General features: G+C 40.4%; 1 protein-coding gene across 1 annotated transcript in view; it reads right to left on the bottom strand.

The window, feature by feature from the left end:
- Positions 1-27,333, bottom strand: part of ATR (ATR serine/threonine kinase) — a 455,512-nt gene that overhangs the window by 9,753 nt on the left and 418,426 nt on the right. The window contains exons 45-47 of the mRNA XM_053711664.1: positions 16,204-16,357; positions 15,611-15,762; positions 15,202-15,307 (exon numbers count right to left, since the gene is read on the bottom strand). Of these exons, the coding sequence (XP_053567639.1) occupies positions 15,202-15,307; positions 15,611-15,762; positions 16,204-16,357 (412 nt within the window). The remainder of the gene's footprint in view (positions 1-15,201; positions 15,308-15,610; positions 15,763-16,203; positions 16,358-27,333) is intronic.

Raw genomic sequence — 27,333 nt, 5'->3', positions numbered from 1 at the left:
TCGTATAGTCTCCATCTTGAATGATGGAACTCTTAGAAATCTGTTTAGACACTTGAGATCTAAAATGGGTCTGAACGTTGCCTCTTTTTTGGAACCACAAATAGGTTTGAGTAAAACCACAGTCCCTGTTCCAATTCTGGGACTGGACAAATTACCCCCATAGTAGAAAGGTCTTTTACACAGCGTAAGAACGCCTCTCTTTTTATCTGGTTTGCAGATAATCTTGAAAGATGAAATCTCCCTCTTGGGAGAAAATCCCTGAATTCCAATTGATAACCGTGGGTCACTATTTCTAGTGACCAGGGATCCTGAACATTTCTTGCCCAAGCCTGAGCAAAGAAAGAGAGTCTGCCCCCTACCAGAACCGGTCCCGGATTGGGGGCCACCCTTTCATGCGGTCTTAGGACCAGCAGTGGATTTTTTTGGATTCTTTACCCTTATTCCATTTCTGATTGGGTCTCCAGACTGACATAGATTAGGTAAAATTCCCTTCCTGCTTTGAAGAGGAAGATGAAGTAGGGGGTCCTCCTTTAAAGTTCTGTTTACCCCTCATTTTAACCGACTTATCCTGAGGAAAGGCATGGCCCTTACCTCCTGTAATATCAGAAATGATTTCCTTCAATTCTGGCCCAAAAAAGGTCTTACCTTTTTTTTTTTTTTAAATGATTTTTATTGAGGTGTGCGACAAATACAAAAGTAAACACTACAGGCATAAAACAGGTATACAGATGATACTCTTCGGTAACTGAAAGGAATAACATTTCCAGGTCTACTCAAGCTAACTACTTGTTAACAGTTCGGAATGTACTTGAAATAATCTAGGTCCTTCTTAGAAATAAAATAATTTCAATTAATTGAGTGAGATATACAAAGTGGACTCTGGGGTACAATAGTGAGTAACAATTCACAGTAATGTTGAGCCTGGATATATGGGACCTCATTTTATATTTTTTCTTTACTGTAATTTATATTGCATTAGGGTAACTACTATGCAGGTCACATCTAGACCAGTGAAATGTAGACATAAATGCTAAATTTTAGTTACATATATAAGGTGGGAAGATGGGGAAAGTACAGCGGGCAAGAGCCGCTCAAGTGAAAGTTTCTGGTATCTAGGGTTAGAAGGAAATAAAATTAGAGGAGCAAATAAGAGGGGGATTGGGAGTGAGGCAGAGGCCTGAGATATGCTATCTAGCGCTATATATTAGATATACCCCTATGTGGGCTATCGATCTTTGGTAGGAAATGTGCTTAGACTACCTCTACATAAACTAGTCTCCTGGAGTAGTGGAGTGCTGGTTGGCGGTCAGAAATATATACCAATAAAGTTGCATATGTAGGTAGATATAGTTTATAATGAGTAAATTCGCAACCATATAGGAATCTTTTCTAGAGGGAAATAGTTACTTTAACCTTCTCAATTATTTCAATTAAGGTTCCCTTCTTTTAGTGTGTTAGTTCTTTAGTGTAAACATATGTTATCTTTAGTGCCTAAAGGGCTCTATGGGGTTAATCTAGCACACTTAAATAAAGCTTAAATAGTTTCCTTCATTAATAACAGAGAACAGAAACAGTAGATAATCATAAAGCATTCCGTCAAAATAACAACCTGCTGAACAAGGTACAATCACATAGTGCAACTTAACCATGCCGTTGCCTAAAAGAAAAAAAAAAGGGATCATTCAAACTAGGTAGGCGATAATGTCTAATTCAGTACTTAAATGCAAATGTGGTATATAACCTCTTAACCCACTCCAGATTTTGTGGGGATTAGACCAAATCGAGCAAGTTTGTAAGTGCAGTTCAAAGGTGGTCTCATAGCCCATCTCAGGGCTGACTGTAGGGCAGAAAAGTCCCCCTTGGGATAGCAATGCAACCCGCATAAGTCCGCAAACACAGTGAAGTCCTGTCTGGGTATTTTCATTATGGCACGGCTGAAGAGCCTCTGAGGGAGGGGAGTATGTGGCCCAACGTTAGGTACAGCTGTGGGTAGGATATTGCCCGACCTGCTATTAGGCAATATTCCGGTGGCTGAGAGCATAATGTGGAGCGGCTAACTTACAACCCCAGAGGGGTTTTGGCTAGTGGATGTTTCATCCTCACTGAGAGCACGCTTTCTGACCAACTGGAGGTGGGTCCCCATATTTCCCCGTTGCGGAGCTGTCAATGATACTTGCGACAATTGTTTAGCCAACTTCATTAATGCTAGCAGGCTTTGCTTGACGTCGGCATAGTGTTGCGGTAAGATGGACTCCCTCTCCTCCTCATACTCCATGTCCTTGTTTGAGGTAATAGAAATGTATAGAGGTAGCCGCTAAGAAGAACTGCAGAGATCGTTGCCTGTTATCCTCCGTGGATAAGACTGAGGCCTAGATACCAGTAAAGAAGGGAGGGGGAAATCACGGGGGTTCAGCTGCTCTGAATGCGTAATGCACACTTTTCTTATTGAGCAAGGCAGGTGCGTTAAAAGTAAAGAAAGGAGAAGTCTGGTTGCAGGTCCAGATTTTCTCCTACCAAACTGCTTGCCTGCTACTAGTTATGTGGCGATATGATAGGAGAGTGTACGACTTTACCGTGCTGGAGAGAGAAGTTTAAGATGGCGTCGTAACTTTTCAGTGCTTCAGAGCTGCGTCATGTAGGAGCTTTGCGGTGGAGCTATGTCCCTGTAGTCTCTATTAAGTTAGCCGAAATAAGTACACAATGGAGACAAGTGAGGCTAAGCAGGAATTAGTTATTTTCTCAGAGAAAATGCCACTTTGGGCAGCTTAATATAATTTTTGGTCCTAGAGCTCAATGTGAAAACGTCTGCTCCATTCGGTAGTTGGCTCCGCCCCCCAGGGTCTTACCTTTAAAGGGAATGGCTAAAAGCTTATGTTTTGATGACACATCAGCAGACCAAGATTTAAGCCATAATGCTCTACGTGCTAAAATAGCAAAACCAGCATTTTTTGCCGCTAATTTAGCAATTTGAAAAGCGGCATCGGTAATAAAAGAATTAGCTAGCTTAAGAGCTTTAATTCTATCTAAAATGTCATCTAACAGAGTCTCAACCTTAAGAGACTCTTCTAGAGCCTCAAACCAAAAAGCTGCTGCAGTAGTTACTAGAACAATGCAAGCCGTAGGTTGTAAAAGAAACCCCTGATTAACAAATAATTTCTTTAGTAAACCCTCTAATTTCTTATCCATAGGGTCCTTAAAAGCACAACTATCCTTAATTGGTATAGTAGTACGCTTAGCTAGAGAAGATATAGCTCCCTCTACCTTAGGGACCATTTGCCATGAGTCCCGAATGGTATCTGATATGGGAAACATTTTCTTAAAATTAGGAGAGGGAGAAAACGGTATACCTGGTCTATCCCATTCCTTTCTAATAATTTCTGAAATTCTCTTAGGAACCGGAAAAACATCAGTGTAAGTAGGAACTTCTAAATATTTATCCATTTTACACAACTTCTCTGGAGGAATCACAATATTATCACAATCATCCAGAGTCGCTAAAACCTCCCTAAGTAACAGGCGGAGGTGTTCAAGTTTAAATTTAAATGACATAGCATCCGAATCTGTCTGAGGCAAAACATTCCCTGAATCAGAAATTTCACCCTCAGACAGTAATTCCATGATCCCCAACTCAGAGCACTGTAAGGGAACATCAGAAATAGCTAATAAAGCATCAGTGGATTCAGTATTTACATTGATACTTGACCTACTGCATTTACCCCTGCAACACTGGTAATTTAGACAATACCTCTGTAAGGGTAGTTGACATAATTGCAGCCATTTCCTGCAGAGTAAAAGAATTAGACGCTTTAGAAGTACTAGGCGTCGCTTATGTTAAAAGGTTGTGACACTTGGGGAAAATTAGATGGCATATCCTGATTCTCTTCAGACTGAGAATCATCCTTAGGCACACTTTCTTTATTTAAAATATGCTTTTTACATTGTAAGGCCCTTTCAGTACAAAAGCTACACAATGTAAGAGGGGGTTGCACAATGGCTTCTAAACACATAGAATGAAAAACCTCAATGTCAGACATGTTGAACAGACTAGTAGTACTACAAAAGACGTATAAACACTTATTTATTGCAAAAAATAAACATTTGAAAAAAACATAATTTATGCTTACCTGATAAATTCCTTTCTTCTGTAGTGTGATCAGTCCACGGGTCATCATTACTTCTGGGATATTACTCCTCCCCAACAGGAAGTGCAAGAGGATTCACCCAGCAGAGCTGCATATAGCTCCTCCCCTCTACGTCACTCCCAGTCATTCGACCAAGGACCAACGAGAAAGGAGAAACCAAGGGTGTAGTGGTGACTGGAGTATAATTTAAAAAATATTTACCTGCCTTAAAAAACAGGGCGGGCCGTGGACTGATCACACTACAGAAGAAAGGAATTTATCAGGTAAGCATAAATTATGTTTTCTTCTGTTAAGTGTGATCAGTCCACGGGTCATCATTACTTCTGGGATACCAATACCAAAGCAAAAGTACACGGATGACGGGAGGGATAGGCAGGCTCTTTATACAGAAGGAACCACTGCCTGAAGAACCTTTCTCCCAAAAATAGCCTCCGAGGAAGCAAAAGTGTCAAATTTGTAAAATTTGGAAAAAGTATGAAGCGAAGACCAAGTTGCAGCCTTGCAAATCTGTTCAACAGAGGCCTCATTCTTAAAGGCCCAAGTGGAAGCCACAGCTCTAGTAGAATGAGCTGTAATTCTTTCAGGAGGCTGCTGTCCAGCAGTCTCATAGGCTAAACGAATTATGCTACGAAGCCAAAAAGAAAGAGAGGTAGCAGAAGCCTTTTGACCTCTCCTCTGACCAGAGTAAACGACAAACAGGGAAGACGTTTGTCGAAATTCCTTAGTTGCCTGTAAGTAAAACTTTAGGGCACGAACTACATCCAGATTGTGCAGAAGACGTTCCTTCTTCGAAGAAGGATTTGGACACAAAGAAGGAACAACAATCTCTTGATTGATATTCCTGTTGGTGACTACCTTAGGTAAGAACCCAGGTTTAGTGCGCAGAACTACCTTATCCGAATGAAAAATCAAATAAGGAGAATCACAATGTAAGGCTGATAACTCAGAGACTCTTCGAGCCGAGGAAATAGCCATTAAAAATAGAACTTTCCAAGATAACAACTTTATATCAATGGAATGGAGGGGTTCAAACGGAACACCCTGTAAAACGTTAAGAACAAGGTTTAAACTCCATGGCGGAGCAACAGTTTTAAACACAGGCTTAATCCTGGCCAAAGCCTGACAAAAAGCCTGAACGTCTGGCACTTCTGACAGACGTTTGTGTAACAGAATGGACAGAGCTGAGATCTGTCCCTTTAATGAACTAGCAGATAAACCCTTTTCTAAACCTTCTTGTAGAAAAGACAATATCCTAGGAATCCTAACCTTACTCCAAGAGTAACCTTTGGATTCACACCAATATAGGTATTTACGCCATATCTTATGGTAAATCTTTCTGGTAACAGGCTTCCTAGCCTGTATTAAGGTGTCAATAACTGACTCAGAAAACCCACGTCTTGATAAAATCAAACGTTCAATTTCCAAGCAGTCAGCTTCAGAGAAGTTAGATTTTGATGTTTGAAAGGACCCTGTATCAGGAGATCCTGTTTCAGAGGTAGAGACCAAGGTGGACAGGATGACATGTCCACCAGGTCTGCATACCAAGTCCTGCGTGGCCATGCAGGTGCTATTAGAATCACTGATGCTCTCTCCCGTTTGATTCTGGCAATCAATCGAGGAAGCATCGGGAAGGGTGGAAACACATAAGCCATCGTGAAGTCCCAAGGTGCTGTCAGGGCATCTATTAGGACTGCTCCTGGATCCCTGGATCTGGACCCGTAACGAGGAAGCTTGGCGTTCTGTCGAGACGCCATGAGATCTATCTCTGGTTTGCCCCAACGTCGAAGTATTTGGGCAAAGACCTCCGGATGAAGTTCCCACTCCCCCGGATGAAAAGTCTGACGACTTAAGAAATCCGTCTCCCAGTTCTCCACTCCCGGGATGTGGATTGCTGACAGGTGGCAAGAGTGAGACTCTGCCCAGCGAATTATCTTTGATACTTCCATCATTGCTAGGGAGCTCCTTGTCCCTCCCTGATGGTTGATGTAAGCTACAGTCGTGATGTTGTCCGACTGAAACCTGATGAACCCCCGAGTTGTCAACTGGGGCCAAGCCAGGAGGGCATTGAGAACTGCTCTCAATTCCAGAATGTTTACTGGCAGGAGACTCTCCTCCTGACTCCATTGTCCCTGAGCCTTCAGAGAATTCCAGACGGCACCCCAACCTAGAAGGCTGGCGTCTGTTGTTACAATTGTTCAGTCTGGTCTGCTGAATGGCATCCCCCTGGACAGATGTGGCCGAGAAAGCCACCATAGAAGAGAATTTCTGGTCTCTTGATCCAGATTCAGAGAAGGGGACAAGTCTGAGTAATCCCCATTCCACTGACTTAGCATGCATAGTTGCAGTGGTCTGAGGTGTAAGCGAGCAAATGGCACTATGTCCATTGCCGCTACCATTAAGCCGATTACCTCCATGCATTGAGCCACTGACGGGTGTTGAATGGAATGAAGGGTGCGGCAAGCACTTTGGAGTCTTGTTAACCTGTCCTCTGTCAGGTAAATCTTCATTTCTACAGAATCTATAAGAGTCCCCAGGAAGGGAACTCTTGTGAGTGGAACGAGTGAACTTTTCTTTTCGTTCACCTTCCATCCATGTGACCTTAGAAAAGCCAGTACTAACTCTGTATGAGACTTGGCAGTTTGAAAGCTTGAAGCTTGTATCAGAATGTCGTCTAGGTACGGAGCTACCGAAATTCCCTGCGGTCTTAGTACTGCCAGAAGAGCACCTAGAACCTTTGTGAAGATTCTTGGAGCTGTAGCCAATCCGAATGGAAGAGCTACAAACTGGTAATGCCTGTCTAGAAAGGCAAACCTTAGATACCGGTAATGATCTTTGTGAATCGGTATGTGAAGGTAAGCATCCTTTAAATCCACTGTGGTCATGTACTGACCTTCTTGGATCTTGGGTAAAATTGTCCGAATAGTCTCCATTTTGAATGATGGAACTCTTAGGAATTTGTTTAGGATCTTTAAATCCAGGATTGGTCTGAAAGTTCCCTCTTTTTTGGGAACCACAAACAGATTTGAGTAAAACCCCTGTCCCTGTTCCGACCGTGGAACTGGATGGATTACTCCCATTAACAATAGTTCTTGTATGCAGCGAAACACTTCTTTCTTTGTTTGGTTTGTTGACAACCTTGACAGATGAAATCTCTCTCTTGGAGGAGAGTATTTGAAGTCCAGAAGGTATCCCTGAGATATTATCTCTAGCGCCCAGGGATCCTGGACATCTCTTGCCCAAGCCTGGGCGAAGAGAGAAAGTCTGCCCCCCACTAGATCCGATCCCGGATCGGGGGCCCTCAATTCATGCTGTTTTAGGGGCAGCAGCAGGTTTCCTGGCCTGCTTGCCCTTGTTCCAGGACTGGTTAGGTCTCCAGCCTTGTCTGTAGCGAGTACCAGATCCTTCTTGTTTTGGAGCAGTGGAAGTTGATGCTGCTCCTGCTTTGAAATTCCGAAAGGAACGAAAATTAGACTGTCTAGCCTTAGATTTGGCTTTGTCTTGAGGCAGGGCGTGGCCCTTACCTCCTGTAATGTCAGCGATAATTTCTTTCAAACCGGGCCCAAATAAGGTCTGTCCCTTGAAAGGTATATTAAGTAATTTGGACTTTTGAAGTTACATCAGCTGACCAGGATTTTAGCCACAGTGCTCTACGCGCCTGAATGGCGAATCCGGAATTCTTAGCCGTAAGTTTAGTTAAATGTACTACGGCTTCCGAAATGAATGAATTAGCTAGCTTAAGTATTCTAAGCCTGTCCGAAATGTCGTCCAGCGTAGCTGAACTAAGGTTCTCTTCTAGAGACTCAATCCAGAATGCCGCTGCAGCCGTGACCGGCGCAATGCATGCAAGGGGTTGCAATATAAAACCTTGTTGAACAAACATTTTCTTAAGGTAACCCTCTAACTTTTTATCCATTGGATCTGAAAAGGCACAGCTATCCTCTACCGGGATAGTGGTACGCTTAGCTAAAGTAGAAACTGCTCCCTCCACCTTAGGGACCGTTTGCCATAAGTCCCGTGTGGCGGTGTCTATTGGAAACATCTTTCTAAATATCGGAGGGGGTGAGAACGGCACACCGGGTCTATCCCACTCCTTAGTAATAATTTCAGTTAGTCTCTTAGGTATAGGAAAAACGTCAGTACTTGTTGGTATAGCAAAATATTTATCCAACCTACACATTTTCTCTGGTATTGCAACTGTGTTACAATCATTCAGGGCCGCTAACACCTCCCCTAGTAATACACGGAGGTTTTCCAGCTTAAATTTAAAATTTGAAATATCTGAATCCAATCTGTTTGGATCAGAACCGTCAGCCGCAGAATGAAGCTCTCCGTCCTCATGTTCTGCAAGTTGTGACGCAGTATCTGACATGGCCCTAGCATTATCAGCGCACTCTGTTCTCACCCCAGAGTGATCACGCTTGCCTCTTAGTTCTGGTAATTTAGCCAAAACCTCAGTCATAACAGTAGCCATATCTTGTAATGTTATTTGTAATGGCCGCCCAGATGTACTGGGCGCCACCATATCGCGCACCTCCCGAGCGGGAGATGCAGGTACTGTCACGTGAGGCGAGTTAGTCGGCATAACTCTCCCCTCGTTGTTTGGTGAAATTTGTTCAATTTGTACAGATTATTTAAAGTAGCATCAATACAGTTAGTACATAAATTTCTATTGGGCTCCACTTTGGCGTTGGCACAAATAGTACAGGTCTCATCCTCTGAATCAGACATGTTTAACACACTAGCAAATAAACTTGCAACTTGGAAATATTATTCAAGTAAAACACAATGAAAAAACGTACTGTGCTTTAAGAAGCACTGAAAGATATATAACAGTTGAAATCAATAAACTTTGAAAAACAAAACACAATTTAGCAAAGGTTTGTTCCCATTAGCAAAGAAAAACTAACCCTGATGGCATAAAAAAGTTAAAGAATAAACGTTTTTTATCACAGTCAACTATAATCTCACAGCTCTGTTAGATTACTTCCCTCAAACAAGCTTTGAAGACCCCTGAGTTCTGTAGAGATAAACCGGAACATTCAGGAAAAAACAATGAGCTTCTGACTGAAATTTTTGATGCGTAGCAAAAGCGCCAAAAAAAGGTCCCTCCCCCTCACACACAACAGTGAGAGAGATCAGTAAACTGTCATAATTAGATCAAGCAACTGCCAAGTGGAAAAATAGTGCCCAAACATTTTATTCACCCAGTACCTCAGAAAATGGAAACGATTTTACATTCCAGCAAAAACGTTTAACATAAATTAAGAGTTATTAAAAAACCTGTTGCTTTGCAATTAGGCTAAAGTCTTATATACACAGTGTAATTCCAGTGAAGTACCATTCCCCAGAATACTCAAATGTTAAATATACATACATGATATTATGTCGGTATGGCAGGATTTTCTCATCAATTCCATTGTCAGAAAATAAAAACTGCTACATACCTCTTTGCAGATTAAACTGCCCGCTGTCCCCTGATCTGAAGTTTACCTCTCCTCAGATGGCCGAGAAACAGCAATATGATCTTAACAACTCCGGCTAAAATCATAGTAAAAACTCTGGTAGATTCTTCTTCAAACTCCACCAGAGAAGGAATAACACACTCCGGTGCTATTAAAAAATAACAAACTTTTGATTGAAGAAATAAAACTAAATAAAATCACCATAGTCCTCTCACACATCCTATCTAGTCGTTGGGTGCAAGAGAATGACTGGGAGTGACGTAGAGGGGAGGAGCTATATGCAGCTCTGCTGGGTGAATCCTCTTGCACTTCCTGTTGGGGAGGAGTAATATCCCAGAAGTAATGATGACCCGTGGACTGATCACACTTAACAGAAGAAAACGTGTAACATAGTAACATAGTAGATAAGGTTGAAAAAAGACTGAAGTCCATCGAGTTCAACCTATACAAATCTAAAATACTTACAAAAAGCTCCAGTTAAGCTTAAATAACCCCATTAAAATGTGACCCATTTAATACTAGCAATCATATCCATGAATTTTGTTTATATACAGAAATTTATCCAGACTATTTTTAAATGTATCTATGGTATTGGCATTCACTACCTCCTTTGGTAATGAGTTCCACAATTTTATTGCTCTTACAGTGAAAAAACGTTTCCGTTGCAGGAGATTAAATCTCCTTTCCTCCAACCTTAAATTATGACCTCTTGTCAGAACCAATTTTCTTGGAATAAAAAGAGCTTCTGCCATCTCTGTATATGGGCCTTGAATATATTTATATAAAGTAATCATGTCACCTCTCAAGCGCCTTTTTTCTAAAGAGAACAGACCCAGTTTGGCTAGCCTCTCCTCATAGGTTAATTTCTCCAATCCCCTTATTAGCTTTGTGGCCCTTCTCTGAACTTTTTCTAGTTCTGCAATATCTTTTTTAGCAATCGGTCCCCAGAACTGCACTCCAAACTCAAGGTGAGGTCTTACCAGGGCTTTATATAATGACAGAATTATGCTTTCCTCCCTTGAATCAATGCCTCTTTTAATACATGCTAGTATCTTATTAGCCTTTGAAGCCGCTGCCCTGCATTGTGCACTCATCTTTAGCTTGTTATCTATTACTACTCCCAAATCCCTTTCCTCCTGTGTTTGGCTAAGTCTTGTCCCATTTAAAAAATACATAGCCTGCTTATTTTTACTTCCAAAATGTAGAACCTTACATTTTTCCGTATTAAATCTCATTTTCCATTCACTTGCCCATAGTTCTAATTTTAGCAAATCTCTTTGCAAAGAGAGTTCATCCTGCTCTGACCTAATGACCTTACTTAACTTAGTATCATCTGCAAAAATAGAGATGTCGCTATTTAATCCTTGCTCCAAGTCATTTATAAAAATATTAAAAAGAACAGGGCCCAGTACTGATCCCTGGGGGACGCCACTGATTACCTTTGTCCAATCTGAGTATGATCCATTTACTGCTACTCGTTGCTCCCTATCTTTTATCCAGTTATTTATCCATGAGCTAACATTTTCAGCTATTCCCAGTCCCTTAATTTTGTGCATTAATCTCTCATGTGGCACTGTATCAAATGCCTTTGCAAAATCTAAGTATATCACATCAACTGATTCCCCTTTATCTATATTTTTACTTACTTCCTCGTAGAATCTAATTAGATTAGTTTGACATGATCTATTTCTCCTAAAGCCATGCTGATTAGAACTCATAATCTTGTTTACACGAATATGCTCATCAATATAATCCCTTATAATCCCTTCAAATATCTTCCCCACTATTGATGTCAGACTAACTGGTCTATAGCTTCCTGGATCATCCCTGCTTCCCTTTTTGAAGAGTGGCACCACATCAGCTTTACGCCAATCCTGGGGTACCATGCCTGAGGATAATGAGTCTTGAAAAATTAAGAGTAAAGGTTTGTCTATAACAGTGCTAAGTTCCCTTAACACCCTTGGGTGTATTCCATCTGGGCCTGGAGTTTTATTTACCTTAATATTTTTTAGTTTTTTCCTGATATCCTCTAAACAAAACCCAGTTAGTGGTATGGACTGGCATGTTCTATTCTGTTCCAAAGTATCATTCAATGGTTCCTCTCTTGTGTATACTGAAGAAAAAAACTGGTTTAGTACCTCAGCCTTCTCCCTGTCATTATTTATCATGCTACCCTCCACACATTTTAATGTACCTATATTATCCTTCTTAGATTTTTTGCTATTTATGTACTTAAAGAACCTTTTAGGGTTAGACTTAGAATCCTTGGCAATTAATTTTTCATATTCAATTTTGGCTAATTTGATTGCTTTTTTGCATGCTTTGTTACATTCCTTATAAATATTGTATGCTGAGTCTGTACTATTTTCTTTTAATAATTTAAATGCCCTACGTTTTTTCCTAATTTCTTTTAACACATTTATATTTAGCCATAACGGCTTATTTTTTTTATTTTTATTTTTATAACCATATGGTATGTATTGATATGTATATTTATTTAACAAATTTTTAAATATTATCCATTTATCCTCTGTATTTTTATTAGAAAATACATTGTCCCAATTTATATTATTTAATGATTTCCTTAAATCGTTGAATTTTGCTTTCTTGAAATTAAAAGTCTTAGTTAAGCCTTTAAAACACTGCATATGAAAAGAGATTTCAAATGTGACCATGTTATGATCACTGTTACCCAAATGTTCTTTGATTTCTATGTTTGATATTATATCTGTATTGTTTGATAGCACTAAATCCAATATAGCTTTACTCCTAGTTGGCTCCTCTATTAATTGTGACAAGAAGTTATCCCTGAGAACATTTAAAAATCTATCCCCCTTAGCTGAATTACTAGTTTCATTGGCCCAGTTTATATCAGGGTAGTTAAAATCTCCCATAATTACAGCACTGTTATTAGCAGCCTTACCTATTTGCATTAGTAGTTGAGTTTCCTCTGGGTCACTAATGTTGGGAGGCTTGTAGCATGTTCCTAGTAATATTTTTTTAGGATTTTTCCCCCCACTCTTTATTTCAACCCACAGGGTCTCTACATTGTCACTTGTATCATAAATATCTTCCCTTATTGTAGGTTTAAGGTCAGGTTTAATATACATGCAGATTCCTCCACCCCTTTTATTATTCCTGTCCCTCCTAAATAATGTATACCCCTCTAAGTTAACTGCCCAGTCATGTGAATCATCCCACCAAGTTTCAGTTATACTGATAACATCATAGTCCTCTTCTGCAACTAAGAGCGTCAGCTCCCCCATTTTACCTGTCATGCTTCTTGCATTTGTTGTCATACATTTAATTTTCATGTGCTTTCTGCTGCTACTTGGTGTACTTTCCTCTATACTTTCTAATGTGACATTTCTTAAGTCATCCCTTCCTTGAGATATTAATGGAGAGACATATTCAGACACTGATCTCTCTGTTCTATTTTGTTCAAATTGACTGTGCCTTTAAGAAAGAAAAAGTAAACCATTTTTCCAAAATGCTCAAAAAACATTAAATTAACCCCAAATTTGACTAAAAAAGGCTGCACATACCTTAATGCTGCTTGTAGCATGAAACCGGTCTCCACACTGAAGATGTCTCATGGTTACCTTCAGAAGTCTTTGTGGGAACCAGCGTAAATCTTAGTTACAACTGCTAAGATCATCAACCTCAGGGCAGAAATCTTCTTACATATCCCCCTGAGGAAAATAGTACGCAACGGTACCATTTAAAATAAAAAACGTCTTGATTGAAGAAACTAAAACTAACACCTCACTTTACCATGTCTTCCTAGTATAACACAGGCAAAGAGAATGACTGGGGGTGGAAGGGTAGGGGAGGGGCTATATATACAGCTCTGATGTGGTGCTCTTTGCCACTTCCTGTTAGCAGGAGGTTAATATCCCACAAGTAAGGATGAAATCCGTGGACTCGTCATATCTTTGTAAAAGAAATTAAGGTCCCATTTCGCCAAAGGGGTTTCCATGTAACATGTAGGTACAGGCTGCCGGGCGGTATAGGTTGTGTTATGTTCCACCAGGGTAGACAATAGAGCCCCCCGCGATGAAGAGAGACGATCACAAGTCCGCCATTTACCTTTTCTTGAAGCAGCTACACACGCAGGTTGCATATTTGGGGCTAGCAGAATTCTATCTATCCTCTGGCATACTATCCGTTCTTGCTCTTCCAAAATCCCTTTGAGCACAACAAATAGGTCCTCCATGCTGTACTGTTGGACGATGGGAAATATTTTAATACCAATATAATATTGAAAATAGTATAAGAAAAGCTCTCATATCTTAGCAAATCTATAGTCTCATGTTAGTGGCCATGTGTGACCAGATTACAGTCCCTTGTTAGCCGTAGGCACTTGCCGGTTCAGGAAATCACTGTTGAGTCTTGATCTACTAGGTGGAGAGGGCTCTGGCAATCAGAGAGTAATTTTCATCTATGTTCCACCATGTGGCTGTGGCTTATCTCTCGGCCCTAGAACAATCTATTGTTTATGTATTAGGCCATATTAGTGAGGTGCTGCTGGCCAAAGCATAGTTCTTTATGTGCTCTTCAGCAAGCGTTGTAAGGCCTCTTTATCTGAATAATGACTGAGCTCCAGGCCTCAATCAGTGATATCCCAGTTTGTGTGGGCCCTCAGAGTAATTCAATAGGTATGTATGCCTGGGTAGATGGGGCAAAGCAGTGATAATTTCTGTGCTCTGTCGCACCTGATCCCCAATATCTCAGTCGCAACTGCGGGCAGGCCAGGCTGTGGAGGGTCTAGACCCGCTTATTATGTCTGTGTGTAAGTCGTGGGCTGGCAGTCAGACAACTGTGCACTTACTCTTTCAAGACGGCGTGGAGCGCCGGGTGCCGCTCAGGCCATCAAGTTGCTCCTCCTCCTCCTTTGTAGCAAGGACGCTCGATCCAGGCGGGTCTTCGAGCTTCTCTTCAAGCGGTCCGGAGAGGGGATCTCCCCGGAACACAGCTGTCAGCACCACACGGTTCATTGCGCAAGACAGATGCGGTGTCGTAATATAAGGTAGGTTTAGCGGTCTTCTAGCTGCCGATCCGCCTCCCTGACCTGTCTGTTATGGGTTTGTGTAGCGCTAACAGCTCTGCAGGCCGTTGTCACTCATCTTCAGTGGCAGAGGATCAGGTGCGGGAGATGGCTCCGTCTATTCCGGCATTCAGGCCCAATGTGGATGCGGTCAAGATAGCCACCGCTTGCGGCCAAACTCCGCTTTCACAGGTCTGCCAGCAGCATCCCAGCTTTTCTCCCAGCTACAAAGATGCTACTCTGGGTAGTTTTTGATGTGAATAGGGTAACTTTTATCAGCTTTTGGTATAAACTATTGTCAGACACAGCCACACAGCATGCTAGCTAGCTCCGCCCCGTCTGGTTTGTTTTTTTGCTACCTTACAGTTTCTTTTTAAGGTTTACCATTTCTCCTACACCCTACACATCAGTGAACTGGAAGCATGACTATAAGCATTTACTTTTGCATTATCACAGAAAGCACAGAAAATATTTTTTTAAATTAGAATTTAGTGCTTCTTGCCACAAATCAGCTGCTATGAAAAGCATCACAACCAACTGCCATACCTACCTTTTCATTAATAACTTCCCCAGTTTCATTTAATTGAACCTTGGTGCCTCCTCTCGCTGGTTTACTCCATTCCACCAATGGATCATGAAGAAAAGGTTTGAGAACACTGTCCAAAAAAGCAATATGTTGTTAGATTTACCGTTGTATAGTAGGAAAATTTATGCTGTATTCATTTCTACTTATTACTCATAATTGTTACAGGCAGTACTATATTTAGAGCCCATATAAAATGTCGTAGTTATGAAAAATTAATAGTTTTGTAAGCATGCATAATTTATTTAGTTATGAACGTATACTCTGTAAAATTATTGGAGAATTCTGAAACTAGTTGGTGGGAAATCTTGTTCAATTTCTTTTAATTTTACCTCCGGTAAATAAATATAGGATAGGAAACCACACTACATATTACCTCATCAGTGGCTCCCTCTGGTCTCTCATAAGCCTCATAGTAACCTCACAAGCGAGTCTGAAAAGACCTTCGGTCCCCATGGGCCCCATCCCATTAACCATGTTGTGTGTCAGACGGAAGGGAACAATTTCTGGAACTTCAAATGTTTCTCCCTACATGAATAAATGAAGCATGTTACATTTATTAAAACAATAATCAAATTATGCCATAAATCCTTACACACTTTCTGTGCGTGTAAAATACTATAGTTCATTCCCAAAAGGCTTCTTTCTTGCATGCTGTTTAACAAATCACAGGCTATAAACCCACATTCCTATCCTTTAGGAAGAAACCTTTGTCAAGTATTTAACTTCTTGTATCCAGGCATTATGAAATGAAAATTGACAAGGAAAGACTACAAATTATATAAATATTCTTAAAGTTCTGGCAAGCTAAAACAGCAAATACGTCATTATTTTGGGTTTTGTTAAAGTCTTCTATGTATATGCATGTTTTGACAATACTGACATTTTCAAATAAATACTTGTAACATTAAGTAATAAAAATAGTACCAAAGGGATTTCCTCTTTTATTGCTAATACACTAAATAGTACCTTGTTAAATAGACAGTTGAAATCCACATGGACACACTCTCCTGTAAAAGAATCAAATAGAATGTTCTCTCCGTGACGATCTCCAAGACCCAAGATGTAACCAACCATAGACATTACAGCAGTTGAACGACAATAAGCTGATCTGCTATTGTACCTTAAAAGAAAGACGTAAAAAAGTTGAGTTAATTACCTTGATGCTATAAGGTAGGGGTCACTAATATGAAAAATAAGAAAAAGAAGGTCCTTTTAATAATACGTTTACTACATTTAAAAAGGGACACCATGGTGCATTACCAACACTGCTAGTCTGTGTATTTCACTCCCACAAAAGGGGTTAAACATGTATTTAAAAAACCACTCAAGTCAAACAATATATCAACAATTATCAACTGGTGTGATGGAATTTTTTTTATTAAAAAACAATGGACACCCTCATAACATATACAGGTAGCCTTCAGTTTACGCTGGGGTTAGGTTCCAAAAGGAATGGTTGTAAATCAAAACTGCTGTAAATTGAAACCCAATTTATAATGTAAGTCAATGGAAAGTGAGCGATTTAGTTTTCAGGCCCCTCTCAAAATTGACATAAGTAACACCTAATACGTTATTTTTAAAGCTTTAAAATAAAGACTTTAAATGCTAAACAGCATTATAAACCTAATTAAATAATCACACAACAGACTGTATCATCAACCAAGTTTAATGAACAAAATCATTTTTTTACTTGCATATTTCTGCAAACAGTTCTCTGCATTGTTAGCATGTTAGATAATATTGGGTCTGCACCTATTCAATGCATTTCAATCTGGAGTTATTAATAGGCAGTTAGGCACCCTCACCCCAAGCAGCTGGATAGGAAGATAATAGCGAAGTGGCTGCTAAATATTGTTGCTCAATAGCTAAGGTCTGTTCTGTGTACACAGATTAATTTAAGTCTGCTAAGCTTGCATAACTTTGCTGCAACACAAGCGGACAGCTCCACCTACTGGCTATTTTAATTAGTGCACTGCTTTTCAATAGCAGTCACATGACTGGAAAAAAAAGGTTGTTATTCTGAAACGGCGCAAATTGAACTGGCGTAAACTGAGGGCCACCTGTGTTGCATATTATAGGGAGAATAAAGAACCATTCATCTATAAAACAATTCCTTAGTGCTGCCTGCTAATGATCACGTAAGGTTTTTTCCCTGCTGTTTGCCATGTGCTGCTGGCAGCCATTTTACTCACCTCTCTTCCTGACTATGGTGCATTGTGGGGGATTGCTGCTCATTTCCTACACTTCCTTTTATGGCCAGACTGGTGTGCACTTATTATTTAAAGGGCCTCTGTTCAGTATGCTTTGCCTTTGCATTGTCTCAGACCTGTTTGTGAGAGTTCCTGTGTATTACCTGGCTGCCTGACGTCCTTCCTGGTTCCTGATCCCTGGCTTGTTCCTGACTCTGCTGTTTTCCTTGTTCCTGATTCCGGCTCGTCTGACTATTCGCTTTGGCTCCTGACTCGGCTTGTCTGACTACCAGCTCTGGTTTTGACTCCTGGCTTGTTATTTGACTTGTGGACTTTTTAATATTTTTTGCTATGAATAAAGGTGTGATTATTTCTGCACTTCTCGTCTCAGTCTGATTCCTGGCACCCTGACAGATCATTTATCAAACACCACTCTATCGGTCCAGCAGCTAAATGTGTGAGGGGTGCAAGCTGTCAGAAGCCACTGGCCAACTCCCCAACAAAACTCAGTCCAAAAGACTGCAGCACCTCACTTAAATTCAAAATTTTATTGAAGAGACAAGAGAAAAGTACTGCAGTGTTTCGGGGGTCAACCCCTTAATCATGCAATAAAATATTGAATTTAAGTGAGGTGCTGCTGTCTTTTGGACTGTGCTAATGATCATTTGTCAGAAAATGGTTTAAACTGGGCTCAGGTAAGAGTTATGGTTGACCTCTAATCTGTCTCTTGATAACACACCAGTAATTTCAAAAAGTGTAAGGGACCAGCTAACTACCAATAGATTTTCCAAAAATATACTGATCACAAGCACTATATATATATATATATATATATATATATATATATATATATATATATATATATATATATATATATAAATAAATATATATGCAAAACAGCAAGGGAAACGTGTTAAGGATCTGCCCCAGGGACACACATATATATATATATCTATATCTTTAAAAGTGCCCATAAAATAGCTATAGGAGTGTCTAAATTTTAACAAATGATACTCACCAATAGACAAGCAGTAGACAGCCAAACCAGTACTGAAATATATTAGCAAAGGTTATGGAATACAAGTATATTGTAGATCCATAAAGGTAGGCCAAGGACAAGTCCCTGCGATCAATTATAAAGGGTTTATGAAAAATTTTCATAAGGTGAAAAAGAATCACAAACCATATCCCATATACATCCCTCTGAAAAGTGCTGTACTCTGAGGGGAAACCAGGCCTCAACATAAACTGAAAAACCCTCTATCTGGTGAATCAAATGCACATCTTCATTCTTCAACTACCTCCAGCGGAGGAAAAGTAAAGACTAAGTTATGTGTGAGGTGCCTCTTCCTAGTTGTAGAGAAGAGTAATTCCCAGGAGTAATAGAATGTGGACTCTCACCAACTGTATGAAATAAAAGTTGTCACCAGTATCAAAGGCTGCAGACTGACAGAGAAGGAATTCAAATATCCCTCCTACTTCCCCTACCCTCCCAGTAGTTCAAACCGAGGATTAGGAAAAGTAAAGACATAAAAAGGGGTAATGAGGTGCCAAGAAGACTGCTGCGACAACACAATATTTTTTTTTTTTTTTTTTTTTTCAGCCCGCTTTACATCGCCGGCTTACAAAAATTTATAATAAGTTATCATATAAACATACGTTTTACATGCAGAATGACAACACAATATTTATTGCGGGTTCGTGGACTTTCACTACCAAGAAAGAAAATAATTTATCAGGTAAGAATCAATTATATTTTCTTTTTAATGGTAGAAAGAGTCTACAAATGCCTATTCTTACTTATGTGAACTAGTACCCAAGCTGTTAAGGCCACAAAAAATTTAAGGTGAGATTAAAAGTAAGGCAGTCCCTAGTTGCTAGGCACCACTGCTTGAAGAACCTTTCTCCCAAAAGAAGCCTCTGCTGAGGCAAAAACATCAAACTGATAGAACTTTAAGAAAGACTGTAAAGCAGATCATTAAGCAGCCTTGCAGATCTATTCAACTGAGGCCTCATTCTTGAAGGCCCAAAATGTAGACACCGCGTGGGTAGAGTGAACCGTAACACAGGCCGGGTCATATCCGGAAAGATAAAGAAACCGCAGTGGCCTTTTGACCCCGGCACTTACCAGAAAACAGAGCAAAAAAGTATGATGATTGACGAAATTCCTTGGTAGCATGAAGATAAAACGTTAAAGGACCAGTAAATACAGAAGATTTGCATAATCAACAAATGCACGATAGCAAGACAAAACAATAGCACTTAGTCGTAGTAGATTTAATTCTGACAAATTTCAAAGTCGTCTTTTTCCACTCCCACAGCATCATGTGACAGCCATCAGCCAATCACAAATGTATATACGTATATTCTGTGAATTCTTGCACATGCTCAGTAGGAAATGGTGACTCAAAAAGTGTAAATATTAAAAGACTGCAAATTTTGTTAATGGAAGTAAATTAGAAAGTTGTTTAAAATTGCATGCTCTTTCTGAATCATGAAAGTTTAATTTTGACTTGAGTGTCCCTTATAATCCTCTGATGACATCCAGATGATGTAATAACCTCTAACTTTGGAAGAGGTTGGATTAAAACAAAGAGATGGAACAACAATTTCCTGGTTGACATTATTTATCGAAACCACATTGGGTAAGAACCCTTTCTTCGTCTGAAGAACAGCCTTATCTTTATGGAATATCAGATAAGGAGGATCACATATTGGAGAGCAGATAATACAGAGAATATCGCCAGAAGAAACAACACCTTCCAAAATAAAAACTTAAAGGGACACTGAAACCAAATTATTTATTTTGTGATTCAGATAGAGCATGCAATTTTAAGCAACTTTCTAATTTACTCCTATTATCAATTTTTATTTGTTCTCTTGCTATCTTTATTTGAAAACAAAATGTATGCTTACCTGATAAATTTCTTTCTTTTGCGATGTACCGAGTCCACAGTTTCATCCTTACTTGTGGGATATTTTCTTCCTAACAGGAAGTGGCAAAGAGAGCACCCACAGCAGAGCTGTCTATATAGCTCCCCCCTTAACTCCACCCCCCAGTCATTCGACCGAAGGCCAAGGAAGAAAAAGGAGAAACTATAAGGTGCAGTGGTGACTGAAGTTTTCAATAAAAAATACTATCTGTCTTGAATAGACAGGGCTGGCCGTGGACTCGGTACATCGCAAAAGAAAGAAACTTATCAGGTAAGCATAAATTTTGTTTTCTTTTGCAAGATGTACCGAGTCCACGGTTTCATCCTTACTTGTGGGATACCAATACCAAAGCTTTAGGACACGGATGAAGGGAGGGACAAGACAGGAACTTAAACGGAAGGCACCACTGCTTGCAAAACCTTTCTCCCAAAAATAGCCTCCAAAGAAGCAAAAGTATCAAATTTGTAAAATTTGGAAAAGGTATGAAGCGAAGACCAAGTCGCAGCCTTACAAATCTGTTCAACAGAAGCATCATTTTTAAAAGCCCATGTGGAAGCTACCGCTCTAGTAGAGTGAGCTGTAATCCTTTCAGGAGGCTGCTGTCCAGCAGTCTCATAAGCCAAACGGATGATGCTTTTCAGCCAAAAGGAAAGAGAGGTAGCCGCAGCCTTTTGACCCCTACGCTTTCCAGAATAGACAACAAACAAAGAAGATGTTTGACAAAAATCTTTGATTGCCTGTACATAAAACTTCAAAGCACGAAATACGTCCAAGTTGTGCAACAGACGTTCCTTCTTTAGAAAAAGAGGGGGTATCAACGGCACTACTATACACATATATGTATTAATACTCTATATTCCATTAAACCCTTTATCCTTTTTTAGTATGTGTGGGCACTATTCCCACTCTATTACATAGAGTCGGTGCTCTGTAGTATTAAGCATATGAAGAAACACTCAGTAGAGAGGAGCTCTAACTGAAAAGACTACAGTTTAAGCACTCAAAGGGTTAATATAGAGTGAATTTATCAAAAGTGTGAAGACTCTATTCTGTGAGGCACATCAGAGTATCCGATTAGTAAAGTGAGCATGCGTGTTCTACGTTAACAATAAAAGTTATGTTTTATCAAACTAAATATAAAATACTGGATAGTTACTTTAAAAACACACACTTGTGCTGAAAACTAGTAAACTGACCTGATCACAGTGGGTTAAATATAATTGTGTAGACAATATATATGGCAGAAGTCTGCTTAAGCTTTGTTGTATCAAATTACTTGCTATTGGTACAGTTTCATAACAACAAAGTTATAATCAGATAGATGGTTATAAATAAAAAAAGCTTTATTTTTTATACTTATCTGTATTAATTATAAACCATCTATGCATGTTATAGTTGTACACATGAGTCGCTACATAATATACATTGCTAATATATCAGTGAAGTTCAAATGTTATGGATCAACACTTTGATCACTTAGGGGTGTTAAGTCCAATGTGTTTGGAATGAAGTATTGAAATTCCAAACACCCTGTTTGAGAATAATAGTCCTGTGGTGTTAACACTTAGGGGGAATCACCCCTTGTTTGGAGGCTATAAATACCAATCTGGTATATCGGATTCACTCGTTTACCCTCAGTAGTATACATGGACTAACATAGTAAAAACACATTCACTCAAGTTAGTTAGTTCTGATATAAGAAATGGGTTCCCATTGTTACCGTGGTGACGGTTAATAGTAGTAATTAGCGATACTCTGTGTGGGGTTTATGTTATTATTGAAACACTGTTTAGACAAGAGATCACTCGGTTTGATACATTGTATATGATGTAATCAGTCCACAGTCACTGTTTAACTCATATGCTTGTAAATAAAATGGCTCTGCGTTGCGATGTGCAGGCTGTTCCAGTTAAGCAAGAGACCGTAGGTTGTATCTGATATATATAGTATTAATAGCACCGCAAGTTTGTCTAAAACAAGTGTTTGTCACGTCAGATATATAATATAAATTGGAGCATTGCCCATTGGTTCTGATGAGAACCGGACACAGCTAATTTAATCTTTCTCACACACTGTGGGTGTGTTGACACGCTGTGCATATAGACAGTATATAGCCGACAAATTATTGGCCCCTATTTGAATCTCTGTAGAATGATTTTCAGAATTGGGTAACCACATTTGAATCATTCTAAAGAAATTCAAATAGGGGCCAATAATTTGTCGGCTATATACTGTCTATATGCACAGCGTGTCAACACACCCACAGTGTGTGAGAAAGATTAAATTAGCTGTGTCCGGTTCTCATCAGAACCAGTGGGCAATGCTCCAATTTATATTATATATCTGACGTAACAAACACTTGTTTTAGACAAACTTGCGGTGCTATTAATACTATATATATCAGATACAACCTACGGTCTCTTGCTTAACTGGAACAGCCTGCACATCGCAACGCAGAGCCATTTTATTTACAAGCATATGAGTTAAACAGTGACTGTGGACTGATTACATCATATACAATGTATCAAACCGAGTGATCTCTTGTCTAAACAGTGTTTCAATAATAACATAAACCCCACACAGAGTATCGCTAATTACTACTATTAACTGTCACCACGGTAACAATGGGAACCCATTTCTTATATCAGAACTAACTAACTAACTTGAGTGAATGTGTTTTTACTATGTTAGTCCACGTATACTACTGAGGGTAAACAAGTGAATCCGATATACCAGATTGGTATTTATAGCCTCCAAACAAGGGGTGATTCCCCCTAAGTGTTAACACCACAGGACTATTATTCTCAAACACGGTGTTTGGAATTTCAATACTTCATTCCAAACACATTGGACTTAACACCCCTAAGTGATCAAAGTGTTGATCCATAACATTTGAACTTCACTGATATATTAGCAATGTATATTATGTAGCGACTCATGTGTACAACTATAACATGCATAGATGGTTTATAATTAATACAGATAAGTATAAAAAATAAAGCATTTTTTATTTTTTTTATTTATAACCATCTATCTGATTATAACTTTGTTGTTATGAAACTGTACCAATAGCAAGTAATTTGATACAACAAAGCTTAAGCAGACTTCTGCCATATATATTGTCTACACAATTATATTTAACCCACTGTGATCAGGTCAGTTTACTAGTTTTCAGCACAAGAGTGTGTTTTTAAAGTAACTATACAGTATTTTATATTTAGTTTGCTAACAATAAAAGTTATGTTTTAACGTAGAACACGCATGCTCACTTTACTAATCAGATACTCTGATGTGCCTCACAGAATAGAGTCTTCACACTTTTGATAAATTCACTCTATATTAACCCTTTGAGTGCTTAAACTGTAGTCTTTTCAGTTAGAGCTCCTCTCTACTGAGTGTTTCTTCAGACGTTCCTTCTTAGAAGAAGGATTAGGACACAGAGAAGGAACAACAATTTCCTGATTGATATTCCTGTTAGTAACAACCTTAGGGAGGAACCCAGCTTTGGTACGCAAAACCACGTTATTAGCATGGAAAACAAGATAAGGCGAGTCACATTGTAATGCAGATAGTTCAGAAACTCTTCGAGCTGAAGAGATAGCAACTAGGAACAGAACTTTCCAAGATAGAAGCTTAATATATATGGAATGCATGGGTTCAAACGGAAGCCCCTGAAGAACTTTAAGAACTAAATTTAGACTCCATGGCGGAGCAACAGGTTTAAACACAGGCTTAATTCTAGCTAAAGCCTGACAAAAAGCCTGAACGTCTGGGACATCTGCCAGACGCTTGTGCAACAGAATAGACAGAGCAGATATCTGTCCTTTTAAGGAACTAGCTGACAATCCTTTCTCCAATCCCTCTTGGAGAAAAGACAAAATCCTAGGAATCCTGATTTTACTCCATGAGTAACCTTTGGATTCGCACCAAAAAAGATATTTACGCCATATCTTATGATAGATTTTCCTGGTGACAGGCTTTTGAGCCTGAATCAAGGTATCTATGACCGACTCAGAGAAACCCCGCTTTGATAAAATCAAGCGTTCAATCTCCAGTCAGTTGCAGAGAAATTAGATTTGGATGCTTGAATGGACCTTGAATCAAAAGGTCCTGTCTCAGTGGCAGAGTCCATGGTGGCAGAGATGACATGTCCACCAGGTCTGCATACCAAGTCCTGCGTGGCCACGCAGGCGCTATCAAAATCTCCCCAAGCTCTCTCCTGTTTGATTCTGGCAATCAGACGCGGAAGGAGAGGGAAAGGTGGAAACACATAAGCCAGGTTTAACGACCAGGGTACTGCTAGAGCATCTATCAGTACTGCCTGAGGATCCCTTGACCTGGATCTGTAACGAGGAAGTTTGGCGTTCTGACGAGACGCCATGAGATCCAATTCTGGTGTGCCCCATAGCTGAACCAGTTGAGCAAACACCTCCGGATGGAGTTTCCACTCCCCCGGATGAAAAGTCTGACGACTTAGAAAATCTGCCTCCCAGTTCTCTACCCCTGGGATATAGATCGCTGACAGATGGCAAGAGTGAGCCTCTGCCCATCGAATTATTCTTGAAACTTCTATCATCGCTAAGGAACTCCTTGTTCCCCCCTGATGATTGATATAAGCCACAGTCGTGATGTTGTCCGACTGAAATCTGATGAATATGGCCGAAGCCAGCTGAGGCCACGCCTGAAGAGCATTGAATTCTTAATTCCAGAATATTTATCGGTAGGAGGGCCTCCTCCTGAATCCACAAACCTTGTGCTTTCAGGGAATTCCAGACTGCACCCCAGCCCAGGAGGCTGGCGTCTGTCGTCACTATAACCAACACTGGCCTGCGGAAACACATTCCCCGGGACAGGTGATACTGTGACAACCACTAAAGAAGAGAGTCTCTGGTCTCTTGATCCAGATTTATCTGAGGAGATAAATCTGCATAATCCCCATTCCACTGTCTGAGCATGGATAGTTGCAGTGGTCTGAGATGTAAGCAAGCATATGGAACTACGTCCATTGCCGCTACCATTAGTCCGATTACCTCCATACACTGAGCCACTGGCGGTCGAGGAATGGAATGAAGAGCTCGGCAGGTGGTCAAAATCTTTGATTTCCTGACCTTTCGTCAGAAATATTTTCATGTCCACCGAGTCTATCAGAGTCCCTAGAAATTAAACTCTTGTGAGAGGGGAAAGAGAACTCTTTTTTTTACGTTCACCTTCCACCCATGAGATCTTAGAAAGGCCAACACTAAGTCCGTGTGAGACTTGGCTAGTTGGAAAGTCGACGCTTGAATTAGGAAGTTGTCTAGATAAGGCACCACAGCTATGCCCCGCGGCCTTAGGACTGCCAAAAGGGACCCTAGCACCTTTGTGAAGATTCGTGGTGCCGTGGCCAACCCGAAGGGAAGAGCCACAAACTAGTAATGCTTGTCCAGAAAGGCAAACCTGAGGAATTGGTAATGATCTTTGTGGATAGGAATATGTAGATACGCATCCTTTAAGTCCACGGTGGTCATATATTGACCCTCCTGGATCATTGGTAAAATAGTCCGAATGGTCTCCATCTTGAAGGATGGGACTCTTAGGAATTGGTTTAGGATCTTGAGATCTAGAATTGGTCTGAAGGTTCCCTCTTTTTTGGGAACCACAAACAGATTGGAGTAGAACCCCTGCCCCTGTTCTGCTTTCGGAACTGGGCAGATCACTGCCATGGTAAAAGGGTCTTCTACACAGCGTAAGAACACCTCTCTTTTTGTCTGGTTTACAGACAATTGAGAAAGATGGAATCTCCCCCTTGGAGGAGAATCTTTAAAATCTAGAAGATACCCCTGGGTTACGATTTCTACAGCCCAGGAGTCCTGAACGTCTCTTGCCCAGGCCTGAGGAAAGAGAGAGAATCTGCCCCCTACTAGATCCGGTCCTGGATCGGGGGCTACCCCTTCATGCTGTCTTGGTGGCAGCAGCAGGCTTCTTGGCCTGTTTACCCTTGTTCTAAGCCTGGTTAGGTCTCCAGACTGGCCTGGATTGAGCAAAGTTCCCCTCTTGCTTTGCAAGGGGAAGAGGAAGCGGGACCTCCTTTGAAGTTTCGAAAGGAACGAAAGTTATTTTGTTTGTTCCTCGTCATATTTGACATCCTGAGGGAGGGCATGACCCTTCCCTCCAGTGATATCTGAAATGATCTCTTTCAATTCAGGCCCGAATAGGGTCTTACCTTTGAAAGGGATGGTCAAAAGCTTAGATTTTGATGACACATCAGCAGACCAGGACTTAAGCCATAACGCTCTACGCGCTAAAATGGCAAAACCTGAATTCTTTGCAGCTAATTTAGCCAGATGAAAAGCGGCATCTGTAATGAAAGAATTAGCCAGCTTAAGAGCCCTAATTCTATCCAGAATATCATCTAATGGGGTCTCCACCTGAAGAGCCTCTTCCAGAGCCTCAAACGAAAAGGCAGCTGCAGTGGTTACAGGAACAATGCACGCTATAGGCTGGAGAAGAAAACCCTGATGAACAAAAATTTTCTTTAGGAGACCCTCTAATTTTTTATCCATAGAATCTTTGAAAGCACAACTGTCCTCAATAGGTATAGTTGTACGCTTAGCCAGAGTAGAAATAGCTCCCTCCACCTTAGGAACCGTCTGCCATGAGTCCCGCATGGTGTCAGATATGAGCGAACGGAATAACCCCTGTCAGCACCTTGCCACAGCTCTGCTGTGCCGCCTACCTGCCCTTAGGGATTGATAATGTGGGGATAAAGCTTCGATTAGGCCCAAGAAGTTCACCAGGACCCTCCGGTGTTGTAGCTTGCTGCTTGTCTATAGAAAACAACTGCACAACTGAGGCGCGAAAATAGGCCCCGCCCATCTCACTCGATGTTACTAAGGCCTTCAGAATAATCTACCAAGCGTTTTTACAGCCATGTGGGTTATAAAAACCCCAAAAAGCCAAGTGTACCCTGAATACAGTTGTCCCTTAAAGTAAT

This window comes from Bombina bombina, chromosome 4 (assembly GCF_027579735.1).
Source record: "Bombina bombina isolate aBomBom1 chromosome 4, aBomBom1.pri, whole genome shotgun sequence".
In the NCBI taxonomy this organism is placed as follows: Eukaryota; Metazoa; Chordata; class Amphibia; order Anura; family Bombinatoridae; genus Bombina; species Bombina bombina.
This window is presented reverse-complemented; position numbering and strand designations above follow the sequence as displayed.